Source organism: Hypomesus nipponensis, chromosome 3 (assembly GCF_054491055.1).
Source record: "Hypomesus nipponensis isolate SF chromosome 3, ASM5449105v1, whole genome shotgun sequence".
Taxonomy (NCBI): Eukaryota; Metazoa; Chordata; class Actinopteri; order Osmeriformes; family Osmeridae; genus Hypomesus; species Hypomesus nipponensis.
Window position 1 is genome coordinate 11,291,440 of NC_140363.1, and position 20,505 is coordinate 11,311,944.

Below are 20,505 nucleotides of genomic sequence, written 5' to 3' on the forward strand. Positions count from 1 at the left end.
ATGGCCCAGCTGCTAAATGACTGAGGCATTGAGCACAGTGGTTAAATATAGACCCATGCTTCAGCCTTGACGATTCCACTCAAAGATGCAGGGGGACAATAGAGGAGTAGCCAGTGAATAGACCTGGCCCGATGACAAAGAGCCATCACGCTGCACCTCTCTCTACCCGCTGGGCAACAGCTCTTTTCAAAACTTGCAAGCATGAGTGGGAAGAGAATTGTCTGAGTCCTTGCCTCCTCCCGCCATTGCCCTCTGTCTCTGGGTCTCTCTCTCTCTCTCTTAGGTCTGTCTTATGTTCTTCATCACAAACACTCTGCAGGATACTGGAGAGTGCATCTTATGGACTGACTTACAGGGAGTAAGAGAGGCAAAAAGAGTGTGTGTGTGCTTTCAAGAGAAGTCAGGGAGAGGGGGATATAGTAGAGCTAAATGGGGGAGTAGAGAGGAAGAGTTTGAATTGGAGAGGGAGAAAACGAGAGAGAAGCAGAGAGAGTGGGGAGAGGAAAGAGAGAAGAGAGAGTTGAAACTGTGCTGTACAGCATTTCTTTCTCAACCTATCATCCTGACAGGCAGAGGGAGAGAAAGCAGCACTCTTCTACCATGATGGCTCTCACTCTGTGAGTAGACAGTGGAGGTAAAGCACAGGAGACAGGAGCAAAGAGACGTCTTAAAGGGATATTCTGCTGAAGCGCAGTCTTTCCTACAGGAATATTCTTTCACCACAACTTAAACCTGGGGACCATACAACAACAGGTAAGATTGCATATTGCCTCTTCTCTCTTGTCTGCTGCCTGCCTCTCTCAACTCTCTTGTGGGAGTCTAAAGTGCAGCAATGTGGCTTTTTACAGCATAGCAGTAGCTATAACTACTAACTTTACTTTATTAGTCACACCAGTAAACAAATGCGGACAGGCACAAAGCCGTTACTGACCTTTATCATTGGTGTAAATGCTGATAAGGGAATGTTTGAAGGAATACAACTCGACCACGTGAGAATAAGCTGTCTTGCTTTGTGTTGCTTGAATGAATGAGGACCCCTTATGTTCACATGTATGAAAATGTATTGAGTTCCTGACATGCTTTAAGAGACAAGAACTTGTTCTTAGTCTCCAGAGAAAGACTAGTCATTGTAAAGAGTCAGACATTGGCACTGTTTCAGCACACACAGGAAAGTGAAGGTCTTGAATCCAACATTTCACAATAAATCACATTGAATATCACAGTCATAGTTATGCAAGATCAGTCTGAAAAGTCTGTCAGGGGTTTTATATATGGGAATGAAAGCACACACGTTCTGAAGGTTTAAATCTAACAGGATAATCCAGATATATGACACACTCCTGAGATATTCAGACCAGAGGATGAGGAACAGTTAATCCAGATAATTCTTCAGTTTACATTTGAAACACATTAATCTCCCAAACCCTGTTTTTTCAGAAGATTGCAGCAGATTTTGGTACCATGGCAGGTGCATTCATGAAGTTTAATGAAGTCGAATGAAAGAAGACATTGCAAGTGTACACGTTTGGTTTTGATCCTATCTAATCTCCCTTGTAACGGCACACATCTCATTCCTGGCCCAGACTAAATGTGCAGAATATCTCACTTGTAGAAGGGAATGCAGTAAAGTATAGTACATATCTGAGGTTGCTGTCAGCAATCTCCACTGTACCTATCTGTATCTGTCCAGCACCTAATGCACAGCAGCATTGCGGAGAGCCTTCCACTGCAGCTGATCTGGACTCTTTGCACTTAATGATATCATGGTGGACACAGAGGAGGGGAGTGGAGGAGAGATATTCGTCATTAACATTTTTGCTCTTCTTCCAACGAAGGATAAGCTGATCCTTTCCAAATGCTGGAAGGGAGTGTTTGCCACATGAGAGCACTTTGCTTGTAGGGTCACCAGAGTTTATGACTACATACCTGGGTGGAACAGACTGAGATACATATCAGCATTTGTCTCTCTGAGCATGTGTCTGACAAGCTACTTCTGTGTTGTCAATTTCAATAGCAAAGTCAAAGGCAAACAGAAACCAAAGTGACTCATACCCATCCAGTCCTGTCAATGACAGTGGCACAGTGTCATGTTTAACAAGCTGTCTCCCTAGTGCCATGCATATACACTCACGTCATATTTTTCTGATCAGGCAGAGATGATAAGGGCATAGCAGAGGGGTGAGGCAGTGTTTCTCTGGAATGAAAGATGGAGGGAGAGATAGCAAAGTGCTGTGACAGTCTACAGCCGCCATGCTTCATAGACAACATGGCAAAGTGTGAATGGATGTTTAGTACTTGTCAACATTACTTTTTATAACTCACATAAACCATGAAGTCAGTTGTGTATATAAGCTTGAACTTTAATACATATACACAAATGTAGTTGTAATTGATATGGTATACTCTCTTTAATAATAGTATTGACAGTTTGGTTAAGTAGATAAAATAAAGGCAGATTTCAGATATTGTTTCAGGAGATTAGTTCTGCAGCGAGGACTAGTCAGCATGTTTTAGGTGCACTGCAATCATGATTCTTAAGTGTAGCTGACTAAAGATATTCTTCAACTGGACAATTCATGGACCCTCTTAAGAAGGTGTGTGTGTGTGTGTGTGTGCATGTGTGTGATTGTGATTGTGTGTGTTTGTGAGGACAACAAGGGGGATCAGTAGGAGATCAGGCTCCCGCGGTCGGGGCCAGAGGGGGAGGGGCTGGGTCACACACCCCCAATGGCCACTCTACTAGCCTATAGAACTAAGACTCCAGCAACAGCTGTTAGTTGTGACAGATGCTGCTTCCCCCCATCATATGAGCATGAATGTCAAAAATTTTCTTTACACCCTCTTGGTTTTCATTGAATGGTGCTGCAACTCAACATTGGTTTATAAAAAGAATCTGTCTTCCAACACCGTAGCAACACATCTTCTCAAGACTGTGTCTTTATAAACAATACATTATTGTGCAAGACGACTGGCGTTGTTCTTTAACTTCCAACTATTGCAGTCTCTAAGTCAAATATTTTGATGAAGATCTATGTAATTTTGGAATTCTTGGCAAGGTGCTGCTCTTCATAATGTGTAACAGGTTTGTCGACCGGGCTAATCAGTTGCTTAGATAGCTTAAACATGGAATTACATTTACACCAACATGACATTACTATACTCCAAACTATCTTATCATTTTATCATTATCATTATCATTTACTTAATGTACAGGAACAATACAACATTGTGTATTCTGCACTACAATAACAGCAGCAGTGTTAAACATAATAACATCACATACATTTAGTCATTTAGCAGACGCTCTTATCCAGAGTAAGTACAGGGACATTCCCCCGAGGCAAGTAGGGTGAAGTGCCTTGCCCAAGGACAGGAATCGATCCAGCAACCTTCTGATTACCAGCCCGACTCCCTCACCGCTCAGCCGTCTGACTCCTATCACATATCTGAACATATAGACTGCTTGAGCTCCACGCCAAGAGCAGTGATTCTAATTGCACTCCCTCGCTTTCAGGGGGAGTGTGACCTCAGAATGTTCCAGTTGAGCAGCCTAGAGGCCCACTGTGCACAGAGTTCCGTCTTTGTGTGATGTCATATATTCAGACAGTTTGACTGGTGTTTACTGACAGCATGCAACTGCATGCCTGGGGAGATGATGAATCTGTGTCACTTTGTCTGGTTCTGATTCACTGACTAGTGCCTACACTGGCTGACGTGTTTCAATGGGCCTTAACTGGATGACTGGATGGGCTTGGCATTGACTGGCTGACTGGCTTCACAAGGCAGTGAAGTACTATGTCCAGATTTGTTCTCTTCCTTGAAATCCCACTAAGCCATAGTCCCTTGTCACTGTGACAAACGGTATGCTCTCAGGCCTACACCTGATCATCTAGCATGACTAGTTTATCTCAAGTCTTTCTAGTTTATCTCCTGTTTATGCCTTGCCATTACTGTTGTTCTGTACACTGTAACCACCAGTTAGTATCTGGTGCCATGGCCCTCCCGTCACAATAATCCCCATCATTCCTACAAAGACTTCTGAGAAATGACTGACCTTGTTACTTTGTACTGTATCTGCTCCATGTGTTACTGGTTATGCAGCCTCTATTTCTAAACTGATCTGAACTTGACCCCTGTCTAGAACCCTTTCAGAATCTCCCATTAAAGGCCATATCCACTCATGTCACGTAACCAGGGGAACTTAGTGTTCAATTGGTTGGTGTTCCATGACAGATAAGTTGGTCTGCAATAGATGAATGGTCTTGCGATGGGAGTTTTACTTAGAAAGATTATTTACGGCTGTGTTATACAAAATTAAGATTTGATTTCAGGAAGTTCCTGTGTCTAGGAATATTGGATTGAGTTGTAAATACCAAATTTACGGTGCCTATAATTGCATCAAGTGAGATGCTGGAGTAGTCTAACTGATACTCTAGCTGCAGGCAGGACATCTGTGTTAATAGCCAACATTCTGGTGCTCACAGCGTATTTGTGTGACTGTATGCATGCATGCTAAGATATTGTGACACATAGGCGACATCATGTTAATGTCATTGCTGGGAAGTCCCATAAGGTGCTAAACCTGTTGGAAAATCCAAGTTTGCTGATTGGAGAAACACTACCTGCTGATACGATGGCAACATCCAATCAGAGGATTGGATTCATCAGGGCCATGAAGAGGACACTTCGAGGTGTAACCTGCTACCTAAGATGACATTCTGCCTCCCTAGCAGGACATGTCTGCAGCAGATCCGGAGTTATTGATGTGGGATATTAATAGAAACTTATCACTATACAGCAATATCAACTGTTAGATATACGTATAGTGGGAGAAAAAAACAGATAAAAAGTTCCATAAACAAACTAGTTACTCTAAGCTGGTTAGTGATACAATAGCAAAAACATTTCATCTTCCTCAGTTGAAGTTAGTACAACTGCAACAAGGCCATTATGTAACAACGGCTGACCCCAAAAGGTCACTGTTTGTCTGCAGAGGAATGCACTGCCAGAGACCAGAGATAGAACCGCTTGTTCCATCACACGGGAAATCGAGTCTTGCCGTTGTGAAACCCTTAATATCCCATGGATTGATGTGTGCTTCGAAACCCTCAGCCAATATACTGTTTGATTGAAGCAAACTTTTATTGAATTTTTGAAATTTGGGTGAACATATGTTTTCTTGCCGATGCGGAAGAGCCTTTTCAAACCCCACTGCATTTTATCAGTGTCTTCTGGCGTTCCAGGTTGCCAAACTATTTTGTTCCAAGATAGATCCCCCATTCCTTATTTGGTCACATTGGATTCATAGCACAGCATAGACGTATCAAACTCTCCCCTAATCAAACCATTCATTCTCTTAAAAGTTTCAGACATCCCCTAGAACACAACTGACTGTTTTAACCATGAATACAAATTTGCCACGGGAGGGGGGCAGGGGGGGGGGGGGGGGTTGTTGTGCCTATTGAGAAGATAAGCTGAGCATACAGCCAAGACGACAACAACATTAGAGGAACCTGGAAAAGTAATCATACCTATTTAAGGACTTCCTAAGACAAGTTTTTGTTTAACAGCTTGGGCACTCGTGTTCATAAGCTACTGTGCACCAACAAGTTAAATTTAGGAGCCATTCTCAAATGTAATAGGTCACTTAATTTACAGTGCCCTTTGAACATAAGACAACAGAACCTTGATATTGAACATTTAAAGTGTTAGCCCTACTGACAAATGCAAGTTTGCTGATCAGTGCTGAAATTATAAGGCGCTTATTCTCCAACATGGACCTAAAGCATGTGTATTTAAAGCATTCAAGACCCTATAAATAATGCTGACAGACAGCTGGACTAGATGCTCCAGGACTGGCCTTGCTCAGAAGTCTGAGGGTAGACATGGGGTCCAGTCAAAAATGTTGACCCCGGGCCTTGGTGGGGCCTCAAAGAGTGTAAAGTCAATCTTAATTTATGTTAGCTTGAGGGTAAACAGAAACATATTACAGGTGTTTTGTGTACCATTGATGAGTGGGTATCCTGGTCAGTGATACATAGCATACCTCATATGAAGGCTTATAGCAGGCCAGACCACTGTCCCAAAAGAAGGATAGGGTAATGTAACATGCTAAATCGGAATTTAGTCCACGTGTCTTTTGGAATGTCCATTTGCCCCTGAGAATCCCCTTCAATCATGTCTGTGTAGAGTACTGAGGGTCATTGCCATTGAGTGTCAGGTTTTTAGGAGGTCTTATTGAATAGTTGTTTTTGAACTGTGTCCAGTTGTCTATTCCAAACTTTGTTCCATGAGAATGTATATGGTTGTTTTATCAATATTAATAGTGAACACCGAAGCAAACTATATCCATGCAGATCATATTTTACAATAAGGCAACCTGGGAATTGGAGTATTTTAATTAAACTGTGAATGAAGGAATAATGTTTTCTTGGAGTTCAGAGTGTTACTTTGGAACCAAATGGGCCAGCCGCTTGAGCTGAAGTGTTTATCCAACTTTTGATGAATGATAAAGTCCAGTAAGAGTTGGAAGAAGTGATATTGTATATTAAAAAGCTGAGGTTACACATTGGAAAGAAGTTTACTTCACTGTCAGATGGAAAATATAACCTACAGTGGATATTGTTCAGGACTTTTTTTTAACTTTGTGTGGGAAAGGGACATACTATTTTCAGGATGATGTTAGTGAAATCCAAGTATGGTTGTCCTCTTACCCATTACAACATTGAACTAAGACTTAAACTAGATGTTGACTTTCAGTACTCTCAGACTTTGGTTTCAATTCTGGTTAGTTACAAAACCCATTAACTTTTACAAACCCAGTGGGAATAACTTGTCTGAACATATCACACCATCTTTAGTCACAGAGCTCACGCCTCTAAAACCCCAAACACATCTACCTTGCAGCTCCCAAATAGTAATGTGAGTGGCAGCATGAAGTGAACTCCACTTACAGTTGTATCCATCTCATATGGAGTATGGCGTCAGGCCAGATACTATTAATAAACAGAAGGGGGTTGGTTTGGCGTCAAACGTTTGGCCGGCGGTAACTAATCCCTTCCCTGGATCACGTACAGTACTGTAGCTGTTTCATCACCAACACAGCAGGCAGAGGGATCTGTGCCCCCTCAGTGCCCCCTTATCCCTCACTACCAATGGTCTCATTCAAAGTGACTGGCATAGACAGACAAACTGCTGGTTGGCATACTGTCCATGAGTCCACTGTGATGGAACTTGGATTTGCTATATTTATTATCATTGTGGGCAGAAAAAATGGGCCTTGTTTAAAGAAAAGAGACATTTTCATTTAAACAGTGCTTATTTTGTTTCTAGATCTATGTTGTTGCTTTTCAGCAAAATACTGAGATTCAAAAGTATTTTCAGACACCATTAAACTTTGTTCCCATCTTAATCCTCAGACTGCTAATAAAGAGGAAGATAAACATTTTCTCTGAGCACTGAAGGGAATCCTCCAGAGATCCATTTTCAGAACGGCATATGTAATCACACACATCCACACACAAACACCTATACACCAGCCCCCACAATCATATATTTTATATTGAACATCTTGTTTTCATCAGAGTTCATTGATCCAGACCATTATTGACGTTAATAGCCCCAACATTGCACAGCTATGATTCTGTCTTCCAGGGCTTTAAAGGTCTCTTGGAAATTGTTGGGAGGGAGCAGACACACAGCCATTGTTGGGTCCCAAACCAAACTCCTAACTGATCCCAGGTCTGTGTAGGAGAGAGAGAAAGAGTAAAGGAATGTGTCAGATTGCTTAGTGAGCTCAGTCCAAGAGCAACGTCTCAGAGCATGAGTCAGGGGTTACAGGTCCTATGACGTCATCAGGGAGGGGACGAGGGGATTTTGGACTTTACTTTATCTGTAAGTAATTAAAAGTCCTGATGTCATATTTGAAGGCAGTCACAATGGGGAGTGCTTGGTCAATGTCAAAAGGCCTGCAGTTAGTCCATTAATCAAAGTCTCCTGTAGGAGGTGAGGAGAGGAGCTCTGAGCTGAGACCACTGTGTGATTGAACACACCAGCCGGTGACCTATCCTGGATGCTTGACCACAAAAGACAGTGTATGATGCAACTGTGCATGAATGCAATATAACTTGAAACTCCTTTCTAGGACTCATGGCATGGTAGACCATGGTCATAGAATTGGACTGATTTGAATCTCTGGCCCATGTTTTCTCCATGCATATCCGATTCACATCACAACAAAACCAACTCCTGAACACCGAGAGTGCAACAAACGTCCTGTCAACACCCACGTACACAAACACATGAACCGACACACATATACAGATACACACATGCAGGAAGTGAACTGTGCCTGTTAAGCATTTTGTCCCAGAACAGGCCCAGTAGGACACTTGACTGACGCAGGATAGAGTACATCTGAGCGTTCTCACAGGCAACTTTATACCCAACAATTATGTTGTCAGTTTCCTCATGAAGATCTAACTCACTGCGTGTGTATGTGTGTATCAGGACCTATGGGTGGGTCAGAAAGACTGAGCATGGGGTAGGGTGTTAGAATGAATTAGAATTACCTTCATGGCCAAGGTCATAAACCAGACTGCAATAATGGCTGCATGATTTAAGAGCAATGTCCAGAATTGTGTTGGCTTCACTCACCTAGCAGCTCACCCATTCGCTCACCCACTCGCTCACCCACTAGAAAGCCCTGGAAAGTTCATTGGTTATCTCCCAAGCAGCTTGAGACAAATCAAGCATCTTGACAAATAGTTTCTTGGTGCTAGTTGTAGAAATCATTTTTGAGAATGGGCTCAACAGATTCTCTAAATTACTTGCCATAAAGTAAACAGATTCAGATGACAAGCTTGACAGTGATTGTTAATGGACTGTTTTGTTTTTTACAAGAAGCATGTTGACCCACTCAAACCTATTTAACTACACACTTTTCTTTCCCTTATTTCTGTACAGGTTGAGAATGAGGTCCAAAAGCAACAGGGTAGAAAGCTCATCCAATGGGGTTATTGGGGATCCCGAGACAACACATGACATCAACCAGGAAAAGGAAGTGAGTCTACCTATAAACAGCCTGAAAGTTAAAGTTCAACCAATCAATGACGAGGAGGAAGAAAATGTTAACTCTGAGAAAGATAGTTCACTTGAGGAATGCTCAGAGAGTAAAGACCAGGAAAGTCCAGGAATCATGGATCTGTCCAAGGAGGACCTTCTCAAACTTCTGGGGATCATGGAAGGTGAGGTTCAGGTGAGTTTAACCGATGCATTAATGGTATTTAGTCAAATTTGTATCTCATTCTTTTTTTGGGATGTCTGACTGGCTTTGTTACAGAATAGTATTCTGCACCACACCACCATCTAGTGGCTAATAGCATAATTTATTATGCAATGTTGGATGGTGAAAATAGCCTCAGAGTACTGTGTTGGTTTATGTATGTGTGCGTGCATGTGTGAGTTCTTGTGTGCATTTTTACCTGTTAACAGGCATGTGTGTTTATTGTCGTGTGTGTAACCTGCAGGCGAGAGAGGATGTCATTAAGGTACTGAAGTCTGGGCTGGTACGTCCAGAGGTTCTGGAGGGGCACTACGGTACTGTGGGCCCCAGCTCTGCCCTCCAGGCCCTCCAAAGGGACAGCCTCCTCACCAGCACATCCCCACACAACCACAGCAATGTCTGGCAAAGGCCGATGACTGAGGTCCGTCAACAGAACACACCAGAATATGTGTTTACTTGTTTCAGTTTTTCAACTAGAAGTATGTTATGTTATATTTAACCAAGAAATTAATTAGATACAATATATTTGATTTAAGTTATGCTTATGTATGTATCTTACATAAGCATGTGAAACTTTTAATTTCGAGTAAACTAAACAATACTCTTCATCAGGGGTGTAACAATATATCATAGAACAATATATCGCAATACAAAGATTTAACAATATGTATCGTAGAGTTATGGCAATATTTTTACAATATGATGTCCATTTGATCTTATTGGTTGAGCTACCAGCAAGCAACCTACTCTGCACCTGCGTCATGCGTGCATTCACTGCATTCACAGAAATTTCTTGAACTGAGTTAACTAAATTGTATGTACAACAAAGAAAATTATTGAAAATATTTAATGTTTTAGAAATAAATCTGTTAGTTGAATTTCAGTTTCATTTAAAATATTGTTCAAAATATTGGGATGCCTATTGTATCGTAAACCCAGTATCGTGATACGTACGTTGTATTGTGAGTTGAGTGTATTGTTACACCCCTACTCTTCATATGTGGTTTGATGTAACCCTCAGCTGGACCGTCTGCAAAAGAAACATAAGGACACATACCGACGCATGCTGGAGCAGCTGCTGTTGGCTGAGAAGTGCCACCGGCGCACTGTGCAGGAGCTGGACAGCGAGAAACACAAACATGCCGACTACATGAACAAGAGTGATGACTTCACCAACCTGCTGGAGCAAGAGAGAGAACGGTAAGGGAAGAGGAGGAGGCAGAGAGAGGTAGAGACAGAATGAGGTTTAAAAAGGGAGGAATGGGAGGAAGAGAGATGGTTGGAAACGTTGGAAAGGCAGAGAAACGGGATGGAGGATGAGAAAGGAAGGGAGCAGGAGAGGATGAAGGATTAGGAGAAAGGCAAGTAAGTGTTGAATAGACAGTAACAAAGTATGTCCAGTACATCTTTACCCATTTATAACTATTTTAGTTACTGGAAATACAAAATTGTAGAATGGAAGATTACTTTGTTAACAGTGGCTTTAAACAGAGGATGACTTCCATTGAATCATAGCCTCATTAAAAGTGTGTGTGTGTGTGAGAGAGAGAGAGAGAGAGAGAGAGAGGGTCCCCCTCACCACATTTGACCAATTCATCAAATTGTGAATGTTTACATTGAATGTGTGGAGATGCACGCATAGAGTGAGAGGACAAGCCCATCACACAGTCACACAGAGGCCCCATCATAATGCATTACTAATTAAACTACTCACACAGGGATGAACAAGATCAGATGAGCTTGTGTGACCTTCCCTGGCCATCAACCCGAGTCCCAATAAACCAGTTTGACCTCTTTTGATCCAGTCTCTGATCTTGATTATACCTGAAGCACATGCATGTATGGTATGTACTAGATACTGTATCAGCAAGGAATAATTGCTTCGCCAATAATTAATATCTCAAATGTACAAATTTGACATGACAAAAGATTCAAATAGGTGCATGTCTGTGCCTGTGTATGCCTGCGTGTGTATGTGTATTTGTGTTGATTCACGAATGTCATACCTCCGTATACCCTGCATCTGTGATGCAGACCTGGGTAGAGGCTCAGTTGTATTTCATAAGCTATAAAACTTCAAACAGCCTCTCTAGGTCAAACCTTAAGTATTCTTGATGCACCAGAGCCTCTCCCATTCCCTCTATTTGACAAGCCAGGACCCAGACTGTAAAATCACTGTCAGTGGACTGCCATCGCATATAATAGGAGATCAGGGTGGGAAGTTCAGTACAGTAAAGTACATAGATCATGTCTACATACTGTAGGGGGTTTGAACCTAAACTATCAGGCTATGTTTTGAATGATGTCCCACAAAGGTTCAATGCGCATAACACGTTACTAACTCCAGGCAGGTTTCATGCATGGTTGACTGCTGGTGAAGGAGAGGAGAGACGTCAAGTTCAAGTTCACCTTTTTTCCCCCCTACATTGTCTGAAGAATGTCTTAAAAATGAACTAGCGCCTTAGGGAAATACTGTAGCACTGTCTTTTTGCACTGTCTCTTTACTATAACTTTTTTGTATGTTTCATTTTTTTATGTTTCAAAACAACAGTTTTTGAACTCCAAAATGTTTGAGAACCATAGTTTTCTGATCCAAAACTAAGTTTTTGGGGGACGTTTAAGGATGTGAGGTTGGAGCAATTGTAAGCATAGTATCTTACTTAAGGTTCTAGTAGATTCTACAGTTGGCCCCACCATTCGACAGAATGCTGCTGGCCATCTCCCATGCCAGGTTGTTTCCAGTCGACTGGTTGGCTGATGTACAGCCTGCCCTCTCTGACCCTCACGAGAGTCAAGCAGGCGTACTGTAGCTCTGGCCTGCATTCTCAACACAGACTGAGAAACATTCCCTCTTGCTACTGTCACGGAAGGGCCCAAACTACCTTGCTTAATCCCAGGTTATTTACTGCTGTGTTCATTATGTGCATATGCACGTTTCTGGTATACCATCCAGCAAACATAGATGCAATTTGCACAGAGCCCAATACATGAAAACCCAACAGAAACATTCAGCACCAACCAACAGAAACATGACATGCACACAAAAGTTACACACACATTCTAACAGATGCACGCATACATGCATTCCGCTGACAGATCCAGCACCTCTGTTTTGAAGTTTTTGTCAGCCAGCAGGAGATAGGAGGAGGACAAAATTCATCAACATCTCATCATTCCATAACAGTTTTATTTCAGATAACTGACTGACTTGCAAAAGTGTGAAATGAGTAGAGTGAAATGCTTACGGGATCTTATGCAAAGCTAAAGAAAGAATGTAAAGATATTGAAGGCTGAAAACCCATGAGCTACAGGCCCCAGCCAATCTTTCACTCACTCCAACAGAAAGGCAATTTGTATGTCAGGAGGTGAGCCTGTTTAGCTGGCATGGGGAGGACCGTGATTAATGGAAAAATACTTTAGATTCCTTGGTGTTTTTTGATGAAAATGTACAGATAGAAAGGTGAAGAGTGGCAACTGAATGCATATTTACTGTTCAACTGCATATGGAAAAGTAGAAGATAACACGGTTTCACATTTTTTGATAAGTTATATGAAACGTATGTTTCAAACATACACATTTTTCATCTTATACAAGACCTGCCTACATCTTTACAATGTTGGTATTGGGCCTGTGGTCTAGCGCCAACAATACCATAGTACTGATTACTCTGAACCTTGCCTGTGGTGCCTTTCTTTTAACAGCACCCTTAACAGCCATACACCAGTCTGTCAAATCCAGCTCTAGTTTGAGCTATTAATGCTTTTCTCTGTCAAGAGCATCGATTACATTACAGCAGGTTATTGTGACAATGCATTGGCAGATCAGGTCAGACTAGATCTGACCTGATCACAACTTCCTGATACAGGCAGGTTGCTGCGCCTTCAACCACATTCCTCAGGAAACAGGGGTTGAGTAACATGCTGGACAGTAAAGAAAATATCCTTTTTGAGGTGTTGCTATTGATTGCATCAGAATGTGTTCTTCAAATAGTGTGTTTAGGTGTATTACAAACTCAAACAAGTAGTGATAAATGAAAACATAACTTTCAATCTTTAAATCTTTCCAAAAAACGGTAATTCTTTCAATCACTTATTGAAGAGTCAATTAAGTGACTCTATATCTGCATACTATTAAATTATTCCTCTAACATGTATTGACATAAGTAATGAGCATTGGTCATACTTGGCAAAGATTCCACAGAACATAACTGATTTTAATTATTTGGAAAGTAATGCGTATCCTTGTGTGAAACTTTTTTTTTTTTTTTTGAGGACCGTGCAAGTCTACTCATTGGATACTGACTAGCTGTTGGGCTGCACACCATCCTGCCTGCCTACTGTCTAAGTTTATAAGGACCCTGAGAAGAGGGTCACGGGAGTCTTCAGCCCACTAAACCTCTCTTTAGACAACCTTAGACTGACATCATACTTCTGACCTTTGCGTGAGGTTAATTTTAGAATGCTATAGGGTGTCAATGACTGGTAATGGTGGTAAGTATCAGGTGCCACATTCTAGAAGTTTAATGAGACAGCACCGTAGTCCAATTGGCAGTAGTTCAGCATTGGTCAAAATGAGTTAACAATCTCCATTTAGAATCTAGAATAAATGTATCTTCTGTCACAGTATGTGGTACTGGATAGTCTTAAAGATATAGTTGCTCATGTGAGATGTATCTCATACAGTTTCATGTAGCTATTTTTTTTACTGTTTTATGTTTAAGTTACTTGGTTTAACTGATACTGATACAAACTTGTACAGTGCTGTACAGTACTGTTGATTTTGCGGAGCACATAATAAAGAGTTTCTGTCTGGACATCAGAGCTCATCCTGAGCCTCTTTCCTCACCTCAGGGGAGTACCCCAACTCATCCCTATCTGCTTTTCTCATCACCTCTCAACTTTTGCAGAGAAAAATCTCTGCTCCATTTTCCCCAAGGTGGGACAACAGCAGACAAACTTGGTTCCCTGTCTCACATAGCGATAGGCTTATGGCTTCCTGTCTGAGTAAGTAATTTCCTGTCTCTGGGGAGGAGAGAGCTGGGATGAAATTTTGGCTTATTTGCAAAGTTGTCCCCAACTAGAATTTAGCATAGCATCGCTGCTTTCCCTCTATGGAAAGCATTTTGATTTGTATAAGACCTACTGATCCCTTTGAAACATGCGCTGTGTTGTGTGGAGGGGACACACCAAAAAGAAACAAATTGGGGAGGAGTGTACAGAATGCCCTCCTCTGGCCATAGACCCACCCACTCTATCTAGATCTCTCTACTAGAGCTGCACACACACACACACATACACATTTCTCCCATATATGGATGAGGTGACATCATCAACCAATAATGAGGTGCTCTACTGTATTTATTCACCTTTCATTGTTCTGATGAAATACTTGGAATGTGATGACAAATTCCCTGTGGAGAAAGGGGCCCCTTGCCAGATCTAATACACTTTTGGTTGGCTGTGTAGAGGCAACATGTACTGTACATGGCATGGATTGACTTGTAGTGCATCCAATAGAGTGGGTAAGTTTGGAATGCTGCAAAAGTTTTATAACAGTTTGTAGTGTACAATACTCTTGTCACACAATTTTTTTATGTATTTATTATTTCTGATATACTGTGTATAGATTCTTTTTCAAGGGAGCATTGATAAGAAAATGCTGTTGGTTGTGTTCCCAGGACCATGCATTCAAATGTGTTTTGCATGTAATTTGTTTGAGGCTAGGTTCAGAATGGACATGAACAGCATAGAAAAAGGCAGAGAGAAAAGAGACCACTTGCAGGGGACTTTTCACAGTCTGGAATCGAGTAGTTAGGATGGAAAACAGTAAGACTGCTTGGCAGGTTTTATGTACATCTTTGCCAATTCTCATTTAAGGGCATGGCTAGCTTTGCAAGGCCAGTTCAGTGTCTGACTCCTGGTTGTTCCCTTTGAAATTGTGTATCATGGCTTTTCTTGGATATCCATCATCCTTTAAAAGATTGATTTACTTACATTTTGAGTCAAAGGCTAAAAGAAAGAACTTGTTCCCTGAAACTGTGTAGCCATGGATACCTCTATTGCTGAATTGAGTTGAACTTTGTCACGTTTTGTATTTTGTCATATGCAAGACAGTGATGTCAAAAGAAAGGTTTTTATTAATTAAGAACTTACTTATTCTATTTTACTTTTAGTGACGCTGAGATAGAACAAGAAACATATACACATTTTAAATGTTTTAAGTCATACGTTTTTTTTCCTCACCTCTCTGTAGATTAAAGAGGTTACTGGAGAACGAGAGAGCCTACCAGGTCCGGAAAGAGAAGGAACACACCACACGCCTGGGAAAAGTGCGGGAAGAGCTGGTCAAGCTCAAGTCCTTTGCCCTGATGCTGGTGGACGAGCGTCAACTTCACCTGGAGCAGATGGACCATCAAAACCAGCGTGTCCAGGAGCTCAGCCAGCAGCTGCAGGAGCGTGAGCAGGCACTAAGCAAAGCTAGTGGACAAGCCCTGGAAGAGGGCCAGAGGGCAGAAAGGCTGGAGGTTCAGCTCAGTGAGAAGTCTGTCGAACTCGCCCAGCAGCACGAAGAGATGGCCGCCAAGATGGCCGGCCAGGAGTCACAGAACCGACAGCTCAATGCCAAACTTTTGGGTCTCGCCCAAAAAGTAGAGGAGTTGGAAGAGAACAACAATGCTTTGCAGAAGTCTGAGGAGGAACTACAAAAACTGAGGGACAAAATCAGCAACGGAGATTGCGGCAACTCAAACTTTATTACAGAGTTGGAGAACCTTAGAAAGCGGGTGCTAGAGATGGAGGGCAAGGATGAGGAGATCACCAAAACCGAGACCCAGTGTAAAGAACTGAGAAAAAGACTTCAGGAGGAGGAAAGTAGTAGTAAAGAGCTCAAGATTGAGGTAGGGAAGCTGCAGAAAAGAATGATGGAGCTGGAGAGGCTAGAGAGTGTGTTCAATATTGGCAAGGCAGAGTGCACACAGTTACACGCCGCCCTGGAGAGGGAGAAAGAGCTGTCCAAAGAGCTGTCAGATGAACTGGTAGCCCTAAAGATTCGCATGAAAGAGCTTGAGTCCTCCGAGCTACGATTAGAGAAATCTGAGCTGGACCTTAAAGATGACCTGAGTAAGCTTAAATCCTTGACTGTAGTCATGGTAGATGAGAGAAAGAGCCTGATGGAGAGAATTAAATTAGACGAGAAGAAAAGAGAAGAACTCAGTAAAATGATCAAAGTTGAGCAGGGCAAGGTGATGGATGTAACTGAGAGACTGATCGAGGAGAGTAAAAGGCTCCGGAAATTGAAATCAGAGATGGAAGTCAAGGTGGGGACACTTACCAGAGAGAATGGTGATCTGATAACCAAGCTGGGCTATGAAATGGAAAAGAATAAGGAAGTGAGCTTCAAGATGAGTCAAATGAACAAGAGGACAGATGGGCTGGAGGAAGCAGAGGACACATCAAGAAATGTTATGAAGGAACAGGGAACAGTGACCGACTCAGGTGGGAAAGAGGATAATAGGGTCAAAGAGCTAACATTTGAAATTGAAAGGTTAAAAAACCGACTGAAACAGCTTGAAGTGGTGGAGGGAGATTTGATCAAGACTGAGGACCAGTATGACTTGTTGGAAAAAAAATTCATGACAGAGCAAGACAAAGCCAACATTCTCTCCCAGCAGGTTGAGGAGATGAGAAGTCAGATTGCTTGGAATAAGGCGATAGAGAAAGGAGAAGCAGAGAGTCCGAAAGGAGATCTTCAGCAACGCTGCGAGATGGAGGAGGCAAAAACCAGAGACCTTCAGGCCGACGTTATAGCCCTTAAGGAGAAGATCCATGAGCTGATGAACAAAGAGGACCAGCTTTCTCAGCTCCAAGTAGACTACACAGTTCTTCAACAGAGGTTTTTAGAGGAAGAAGAGAAGAAGAAGAACATGAGCATAGATGTCCTCAACCTTACCAAAGAACTAGAGGTAACCAAGCGCCACAGTCGCTCCCTTCGACCCAGTCTAAATGGCAGGAGAATGGTGGACGTTCCAATGACATCTACTGGAGTGCAGACGGATCTACTGTCCAATGAAACAGCAGAAGAAGACACTCCAGCTGTGTTCATCAGGAAGTCAGTCCAGGAGGAGAATCATATCATGAGCAACCTACGTCAGAAAGGCTTTAAGAAGCATACAGAGAAGGCTGGCGGTCATGAACGTTACCCACCTCCTGCCACTGACCTTAGCGTGAAGAAATCCTGGATTCCCTGGATGCGGAAGAAGGAAAACAGTCCTCAAGGGACAAATCTGGACAAGTCTTTGCAAGTAAACGGAGAGTCCCTACATTCTGAGCTGACGATGTCCCAGAAGCAAGGGCAGCCCTTACACATTCGAGTGACCCCTGACCATCAGCACAGCACAGCCACTCTGGAGATCAGCAGCACGACCTCCGAGGAGTTTTACTCTGGCTCCAGCCTCAGTCCGACCACCATGGGCCACCCCAAGTCCCGCATCACCATCATTCCCTCCCACACTGTCACCAACACGAAGGGAAGAACTATCACTGGGCCAAGAGGTCCTGATAGGGCCAAGTCCCCAGTCACCATCACCACCATCTCTAGGGCCAAGTCCCCAGAGAGCAGCAAGACCTCCTCCACGTCTTCTGGAAGGCCCATGTCTCCCATCTCCATAATGACTGTCAGCACCTCTGTAGTGTCTGCCACGTCAACCTCACCAGAGCCCCATGAGATGACGATGGGCCGCGCCATGTTCAAAGTCACACCTGAAAAACAGATGGTCCCCAGTCCTATCAGAAAATACAATTCTAACGCCAACATCATCACTACCACAGAGGACAATAAAATCCACATTCACTTGGGCTCTCACTTCAAGGGATCCTCGGAGACAAACAGCACCATGATGGCCTCCAAGATGGTGGTCAGGCCTGTCAGCACAGCAATGGAGAGCAAAGAGATGACCTTATCAACAGGAACTGTACTGCGTTCTCCTCGTCAAAGTGCCACAGCTGCTGTCAAAAATATGCAAAGTAAAGTGATGAGCAGCATCACAATCACTCCTGTCACAACCACCTTGGCAAAAACTTCACAAGCTGTGGTGAGTAGTTTTGTCATGTTTTAGCACAGTCTTGCTTTGTGAGCTAAGTTGTATTCGTGATGTTTTAAATTTGTTTTTATTTTAAATTAATCAGGGAGTAAAACCATTTCCGAGATTATAGACAGCTACTTGGCTCTTTCAAATTCAAACTGTTGCATAACATAGAGTGGGGTGAGTGGGCAACTGGGGGTATAATGAGGTCTTTGTATGGGGCTAATGGATGGCGTGACATAAACTGCTTTATGAACAAACCTCAAGACAAGTGAACTGTGTTGATGTGCCAATCTGCCACCATGTTACAATCACTCTGTCACTTAAAGCTGTTGCACACTGTTTATGTCCACGATCATAGTTAACCAATGCTCTCACTGACATAAACAGCCTTGCGCTGGCACAGCACACAGAAACATGATCCTCCCCTGAATGCTTCATCACTGCTTTACTTAAAAGACTGACCAAATATTTACATTTTATTCAAACAGAGTTCATAGGTTGTCTTGAACTTCTGCCAAAAAAAATGTTGCTGCATTTCAGACCTGTGCAAATGGTTTTTCACCCATTCTTTATTTATTTTTTTCATATTTCTCTGTTCTTCTCTTTCTCCCATCCACTCATTCTATCTTCTATTTCCTCTGCCCTCAGCCAGGAGGACATGAGACTCATCCTACAAGGGCAGGGCTCACCCGCATTCCCATGTCCAGGAGCCTGAAGACAGGCAAGGCCATGCTTGGAGCCATGGGCATACCTAGTGGGGTACGGATGGAATCGCGAGCAGATAGTCCGTCCATGAGAATAGAGCTCAAGAAATCCACAGTCTGCAGCACTGCCTTCCAAAATGGAGGAAAGGGCTGAAGGACCAAGAATAATTATTGGGAGGACACACAGCACAACAACCATGGTGTTGTGTGGGTATGAGGTGCTCACATGGAGGACCAATGAAGTACCCTGAAAGACAGTGGTTAAATATTAAAAGGAATGGAAAGTCATTTGGCCCTACTTCTTGTCTGTATCATGTCATCTTGTTAATGTACTTGAAATCAAGAATATAATATATATATATATATATATTATATGAGTGCTCTGCCTCTGTTCTCAATCTTTCTCAGTGTTCAGATTTAGTGTGGATTGAATAAATTTAACTAGTGTTAGATATTCAAAGGGATGTGTATGTGCAATGGGAACAGAGTCAAATGTAGGCTATTCATGTCAGGCTATGCTGCTACTGCTTTCTGTATTAATCGTGAGAGACGTCTTTGATTTCCTTTTTGTTATAAATTGTAACGCAGGTCACAATATTGGCTTTGTAGAAAAATATGATGTGATTTTGTAATCAAATCCTTCTTTAAATAAACTAGTTTTCTGAAATTTGCCATCTGCAAAACATTTGAAGCCTAACAGATCTAAATAGGCCTACTATGAATCTGGTTAGTATTTCTAGTTGTCCAAACGTGTAATTAATTTGTAATTTTTTGGGACCAAGCAGAAAGAGACTTGACATCGGCCTACTCTGTGAAAACGAATCAGTACCATAGCAATATACGCCAAATCCTGTGACGTCAAGACGAGGTGAAGTTATAGTTCCATATTCGACTTAAACAGCGCAAACCACGGCCTCTTGGGGCTTATTGCTTTTCTAAAACTGTTACTACAAATATTTGATATGGTTTCATAAATAAAACAATTAGAAAAAAAATTGTTAAATAATAAACCGTCATTCTTCCGCCACTACAAAGTTGCCACGCAACAACCAGATGGACACCTTTGCCATCTTTTGTTGTTGTTGAAATATTCGATGCAGTAACATGGAATGTTAAAGAATGTTATGAGGACAACCTGTAATTAAGGTTATGCTGGATTTTACAACGGCATGGAACGCGATATAGCCAATCACAATCAAGGATGGGAACAAAATGTAAATTCAACATTCGTCACACATCCGGGAAACGCTAGTTTGCAGCATCGCGTTAGGAATGAGCAATTTTCTATCATTTTGTTTAAACTTAATTGAGAAAATTAAAGGCTGTGGAAGTATAGCCTACCAGACATTGTGAAAATACTCTGGTGTCCGTTTAAGGTTTTATATTCATAAAAATATTGTAAAAAGTCATAATTTTTCAAACTTGCATGAGTAGT

The 20,505-nt window shown here is 42.2% G+C and overlaps 1 protein-coding gene across 1 annotated transcript; it reads left to right on the top strand.

Annotated features, from left to right (window-relative positions):
• The first annotated feature begins 393 nt into the window (after positions 1-393).
• Positions 394-19,737, top strand: LOC146299783 (filamin-A-interacting protein 1-like). The gene is made up of 6 exons (XM_084675933.1): positions 394-753; positions 8,965-9,256; positions 9,528-9,704; positions 10,305-10,483; positions 15,537-18,372; positions 19,015-19,737. Exons 2-6 carry the CDS (start codon positions 8,972-8,974, stop codon positions 19,222-19,224), a joined length of 3,687 nt encoding a protein of 1,228 aa, XP_084532059.1. The 5' UTR covers positions 394-753; positions 8,965-8,971; the 3' UTR covers positions 19,225-19,737.
• Positions 19,738-20,505: the final 768 nt, after the last annotated feature.